General features: G+C 45.2%; 1 protein-coding gene across 1 annotated transcript; it reads left to right on the plus strand.

Moving 5' to 3' along the window:
• Positions 1-4,805: 4,805 nt before the first annotated feature.
• LOC137824756 (uncharacterized) lies at positions 4,806-5,980 on the plus strand. The gene has a single exon (XM_068630431.2). It carries the CDS (start codon positions 4,924-4,926, stop codon positions 5,791-5,793), a length of 870 nt encoding a protein of 289 aa, XP_068486532.2. The 5' UTR covers positions 4,806-4,923; the 3' UTR covers positions 5,794-5,980.
• The last annotated feature ends 276 nt before the right edge of the window (positions 5,981-6,256 follow it).

Consider the following 6,256-nt stretch of genomic DNA (forward strand, 5'->3'; position numbering starts at 1 on the left):
AATAAGAAGAACTTTAAATGCTTTGGGCCTTGTCCATTTCTTCTATTGATGAAGTCTTTATTTGTGTGTTGAGATGACCCTTCAAATATAACATCCTTGGTCATCTTCATGTATTTTTGGGTCACATCAGTTTCTCTTGACCGCCTTTGCTTTTGCGAGCTCTACCGAGATCATACCATCAGCAAGGTAACGCTAATATGGTATCATCCAGGTCTCTATTACGTCGACCTAAAAGACGTCCAACGATCCTTCTCTCGACAAGCCATATACACTTATCTTGGGAACCTTCAACGTTTCTTGTGTCAACGATCGATGCCTTCCTTTTATTGAGACGACCTCCAAGGTCTCCACATGAGTGACCTATGCTGCTCCATCTGCAGTGGTCCTGGGTGACTTTTGGGTCTCTTGAATAACTGACCTCTGTCGACCTCCCTTGCTTGAGCTTGCCAGCTTGGCTAGCAGGTCTGCTCGGGCATTTTGTTCCCTAGGGACATGCACCAGTTCGAATGTGGGGAAAGCTTCCCTCAGGAGTGTAACATACCTCAGGTATGACGCCATCTGTAGATCTTTGGCCTGGTTACCAACCGTGATTCACTTTTTACTAACAAACTTCGAGCGCCCAATTCTTTGGCCACCATCATCCCAACTATCAACGTTTCATACTCAGCCTAATTATTGTTGGCCTTGAAAGTGAATCTAAGGGCCTGCTCGATCAACAGTCCATAAGGTCCCTCCAGAATGTCAGCACTGCTACCTTGCTGATTAGATGATCCATCCATGGAAAGGACCCACTGAAAGTCTCCACCGTCCACCTGGATGGCTTTTGAGGATAGCTCTACCACGAAGTCAACATATATTTGGCCCTTGATAGGCCCCCTGGGTTCGTACTAAATGTCGAATTCAGATAGCTCGACTGCCCAGCGTATCCGACCTGCTACATCAGGCTTTTAGAGGACCTTGTGGATTTGAAGATCGATCATTACGATCACAATGAAGCTCTGGAAATAGTGACGGAATCGCCGAGCTGCAAACACTACTGCCAAGATTGCCTTTTCGATGGCCTGAGATCGTACCTCAAGCCCCTGCAACACCTTGCTCACGAAGTATATAGGCCTCTGAGTCTAATCCTGTTCTTGCACAATGACCGAGCTGATTATCCGATCTGTGATTGCAAAATAGAGACGAAGGGGAGTACCTAGTAGCGGCTTACAAAGGACAAACGGGATGGCTAGGTACTCCTTCAACTTGACGAACACTTCTTCGCATTCGTGAGTCCATGTGAAGCGATTGATCTTCTTCAAACACTGGAAGTAAGGGTGCCCCTTATCTCTTCCTGCTGATAGGAACCGGGACAGGGCGACCATCTACCCAGTCAGCTGCTGCACTTCCTTCATAGTGGCGGAGCTCCTCATCCCTATGATTGCTGCACACTTGTCCGGGTTCGCTTCTATCCCTCGTTCAGTGAGCGGGAACCCCAAGAACTTCCCTGCCTCTACCCTAAACACACGCTTTTTTGGGTTTAATTTTAGATTGTACTTAGCTATTGTAGTAAATAGCTCTTCCAAATCAGCGACGTGTTGATCATTCTCTTCCGAGGTGACGACCATGTCGTCCACGTATGCTTGCACATTTTGCCCAATGATGGGGGTGAGAATCTTGTCCACCAACCTCTGATAGGTAGCGTCGACGTTCTTCAGCCCAAAAGGCATGACCTTATAACAATAGCTGGAGAGTTCTGTCATGAATGCGGTTTTGCTCTCATCACCGGGGTGCATGCGAATCTGATTGTACCCTGAGAAAGCGTCTAAAAAGCTCAGAAGTCGGCAACTTGAAGTGCTATCCACCAAGGAATCAATGCTGGGCAGCGGGTATGAATCTTTGAGACATGCTTTATTTAGGTATGTAAAGTCGATGCACATTCTCCATCTTCCATTGGCCTTCTTTACCAATACCACATTTGCTAGCCACTTAGGGTACTAGATTTCCCTTATGTGGCATCTTTCAATAGCTTTTGGGTCTCTTCTTTGATGACCAAACGTCTCTCTTCATTTAAATTTCTTCTCCTCTGTATTTCTGACTTGACTTTCTCGTCCATAACAAGTCTATGGCACAAGAAGTCAGGGTCTATGCCGGGCATATCTGCAGAAGTCCAAGCAAAAGCGTTCAAGTGCCTCGCTATCACCTCGACGATCTGATCTTGCATCTCCTAGCCTAGCGATGAGCCGAACTTGAACTTCTTCCCTTTAATCTCTTTCTTCTGAACCTCACTACCAGGATTAAGTCGCCTTTCGCTGGTGGCTTTCGCTCGGGTGGTCGTATCAGGTCCATGTGCTTGGACGGTGACCGTACATACCCCCTTATGCTTTTTAGGCTATTTTCATAGCATTTCCTCGCCGCCTTCTGGTCAGACTTGATGACGATTACCCCTCCCTCAAGGGAGGGCAACTTCATATTCATGTGTCTTGTTGAGGCCACTACACCTAACCTGTTCAAGGAGGGCCTACCTAAAAGCATGTTATAGGCCGAAACAACGTTAACAACTAAATACTTACTATTGATTGTGCGAGATGAGGTGCCATCTGAAAAAATCGTCCTCAGTTCCACATGCCCCATTACCTCCACCTGATCTCTAGCAAAAACCGAACAAGCAACCGTCATATGGTCTCAGCTGGTCAGGCGACAATTGTAATTTGTTGAATGTTACCCAAAACATCACGTCAGTCGAGCTCCCCTGGTCAATGAGAACCCTGTGTAGTCTTCTTCCCACGGTGACGACCGAGATCACTACTGGATCATCCTCATGTGGGACTACGTCTCCCAAATCAGCCTTTGTAAAGCAGAGATTGGGCTCGATTGGCTGGTCAGACCCCCGCGCCTCTACTGTCATCACCTCCCTCGTGTACTCCTTACATTTGGAGGCGGAACCTCCCCCTCCTGAAAATCCTTCTGAGATAGTATTAATCTCGTCGTGGACAGGTACCTCATGTCCTTGGTCTGTTGGAGGAAACTCCTCCTTCGACCCCTCCTGACTCCCTTCTAGATACTCTTTCAAAAAACCATATTTTATCAAGCTTGCTAACTGGTAACCTAGGGTTATACAGTGTTCCACGTCATGCCCGAACGCTTTGTGGAACTCGCACCAGATCTCCTTGCACGGTTCCAAATTCCTCTCAAATTTTGGGGGGAACCTCAGTTTGTTTGTCATCCCCGACATAGCCAACAACTCCTTGTATGTCATTCTGAACTTTGGTCGGAATGGCAGGTCATCTCTCGCCTTCGTCCTGGGTTGAATCTTCCTCGGTGCGTAAGGTGCTCGCCGTGCTGGCGATTGAGCCTGGTTAACAATGAATTATTCCCTGAACAATCCAGAAAATTGATTGAAAGAGGTGATGTGACCATTTGGGAGGCCAACAAACCACTGTAATGTCGTGTATGTGAACGTGCCCATGAAAATCTTGCAATGCATAACATTCGTTCCTCCTGAGATCATCATCTAGGCATTAAATGTTGTAAGATGGGCCTCAGGGTCTTCCGCACCTGTAAAAATAATCTTAGGCGTTATGAAACTCGTTAGTATGACAATGGATGCGTCCATAATCGCCTGTGAAAATGGCCTAGAGCGAGCCCTTGGTCGAGTAGTCAGGCCTCGCTCCCTGTGGAGCATTCGCCCAGCTGCTGTAGATCCTTACGTAATTCCTCGTTGGCTTTGCGTAACTCCTCATTACTCGTCTGTGACGCATCTATTTCTGCCATGAACTGGTCTTGCTTGAGCACCTGCTCGGTTCGGACCTCCGCCATGAGCCTCTCCTGCATAGCCTTGGATGTCGCTATCGCCTCCTGGAGAGCAGTCACTCCATAAGTTGGTGTGTGGTGGGGTTGTCACTCCCTTCAGATCCTAAAGGACCTCGCCTCGTATTCCTTATCAGGTCTAAGAACTCGAGTACGACTGCAGGTGGGACCTGGTTTTATCGGGCCCCACGATGGGTGCCAAATGTTCTTACCGGTTAACCTTCTCGCTGGTTGACTCTAGTGACAAGCTTTGGCTCCGTCTATCTCTGTTGGAATCTGCTCTTCCCTTTGTTCCGTTGGAACGCGACTCCGTTGAGACAGAGTGAGTCCTGCCTGTTGATTGCACTCCGACAATCAAGTCAGTACATGACTTATAAGAAACAAGAAGTAACAAGTTTTAGTCTTAGAAACCGCGTAACTTGGTCCAAAAGCCGAGCTGACCTGCCTATGGCAGGTGTCGAGGTCCGACCACCGAGCGCTGAGCTCTAAGCGCTCTGGTCCATACAAGTGGATATCTTAATTTATTAAATTAGTTTTATAAAATTAAATTTAATATATATATATATAAAGTATTTTAAATTGATTTTATGATTCAAAACAAAAAGAAAACTTTTTTATCATTATGATAAACAACATGAAAAATTAAAACTAATGAAAAGATTTTAATAACAATTACATAAGTGTTTATATAACATTTATATTAATAGAGTTATGTTGTAAAAAATGCTCACACATCACTTTTTTTTTTTTCATTTGTTCTTGCTTTGAACATTAATACAAATGATTTATGATGAAGAGGGATACCTTGGGATTTACACTACAAGTAACCATTTATTTCGCACTCACGTCCCCATTATTGGTTATTTTCCTTAAACGTGTAGTTATTGACCACCACCTGTACTTCAATATTACACAGGATATGCCAACTTTGTGAAGCATATTATTAATTAATTTTCAATTAAAAATCACACCACCAAAGTGCAAACTAGTTTCCACGAATATTCTCCACAAAATTCTCTATTTTCCATTATTGCATTTCTCTTTTCCCCCCTCTTCAAAACCACCACCATTCTCTCACCACTCACCTCAAAACCCACTTCAAAAAATATTCCCTTTTTCTCAATAACTCACCCAATGCCCAGTTTCCCAAGGAAGAAACGAGTCACCGACCCGTTCGACGACCAGGCCCGAGCCCGACTCGTCGGCGCTGATCACTGCAATTTTAACTCCGGCACTCAATCTTCCGGTGACAGCGACTCCCTCTCCCTATCTTATCTCGTCCACGGTTTCCTTGAAGAAGACGCTGACAAGTGTAGGGAGGACTCGGTGTTCGATGACTCGGACTGTGACCGAGTCGACTCAACCGAAGACTCGGGTGATTCGGTGAGCGATTCAGCCAGTGTCGCAATCTCACTTTCTTACAATGCAGACCCTTTCCGGAAATTACTTATCGCGCATGTTTCTGAAGCCGCGGAGAAGTTCTCATTTCTACGGGAACGAAACCCGAAGCTCTTCCGGCGGAACGTTGCGGCGTTTCTCCGGGATAGGCGGCACAACGCGGCGGTGTGCGAGACCGCGCCGGACGCCTCCGGCGGGAGCCACGAGTTTATCGACGTGGTCCAGTCGGGAGCCACCATGTGGCGATACTTCGTGGACCTCGACTTCCGCGCGCAGTTCGAGATCGCGCGGCCGACGCGACGGTTCTCGGATGTGCTTGCTGTCGTTCCCGGCGTCTTCGTCGGATGCGCGGATGAGCTGAAACGCACCGTTTCAACACTGTGCGACGCGTTGAGGCGGAGTTTCAAGAACAAGGGCCTTCCAGTTCCGCCCTGGAGGAAGAACCGGTTCATGCAGAACAAGTGGTTTGGTCCGTGTCGCCGAACCGCGGACCCGGTTCGGATGTCTGTGAACGGAGTTAGTTGCAGGTTGGTGGGGTTCGACGACACCGTTTTGGAAGCTGGACGTGTCCTCGGACAAGATGAACAAAATAGAACAGTTTATTAGATTATCATTAGTATAATTTAATAAAATAATCAAAGTTTTGTTTATGCTCTTAGGGAAGGGTCTATTTTGCAGAATTGTAGTGCAAAACTTATTTAATTTAGAACTTTTAGTTTATCTATTTAAGTACCATCACTCTGTAAAGTTTAGGGTTTAATATTTTAAGATGATGTTAATTATTTTTCATTTATAGTGCTGCTTTAATTGAGTTGTGAAGTTTGTTATACTATTATAAATTAATTAAAGGACATGTAAAAAAAATATTGGATAAGACTGTAATAGTGTCATTGTAATATTTTTAGAATGTTGTCATAAATTGACTTTTGGAAAAACAAAAAGAAATTAAAGTTAGTTGTACTCTCTTATCTATTTTTTCAATTTGTAAAAGATAATATAAAACAACACTTGTATTATTAAACAGAAGAAGTAATATGTTTGACTTAACGAATTTTATTTTATGATATAT

Source organism: Phaseolus vulgaris, chromosome 8 (assembly GCF_051622355.1).
Source record: "Phaseolus vulgaris cultivar YP4 chromosome 8, ASM5162235v1, whole genome shotgun sequence".
NCBI classification, from domain to species: domain Eukaryota; kingdom Viridiplantae; phylum Streptophyta; class Magnoliopsida; order Fabales; family Fabaceae; genus Phaseolus; species Phaseolus vulgaris.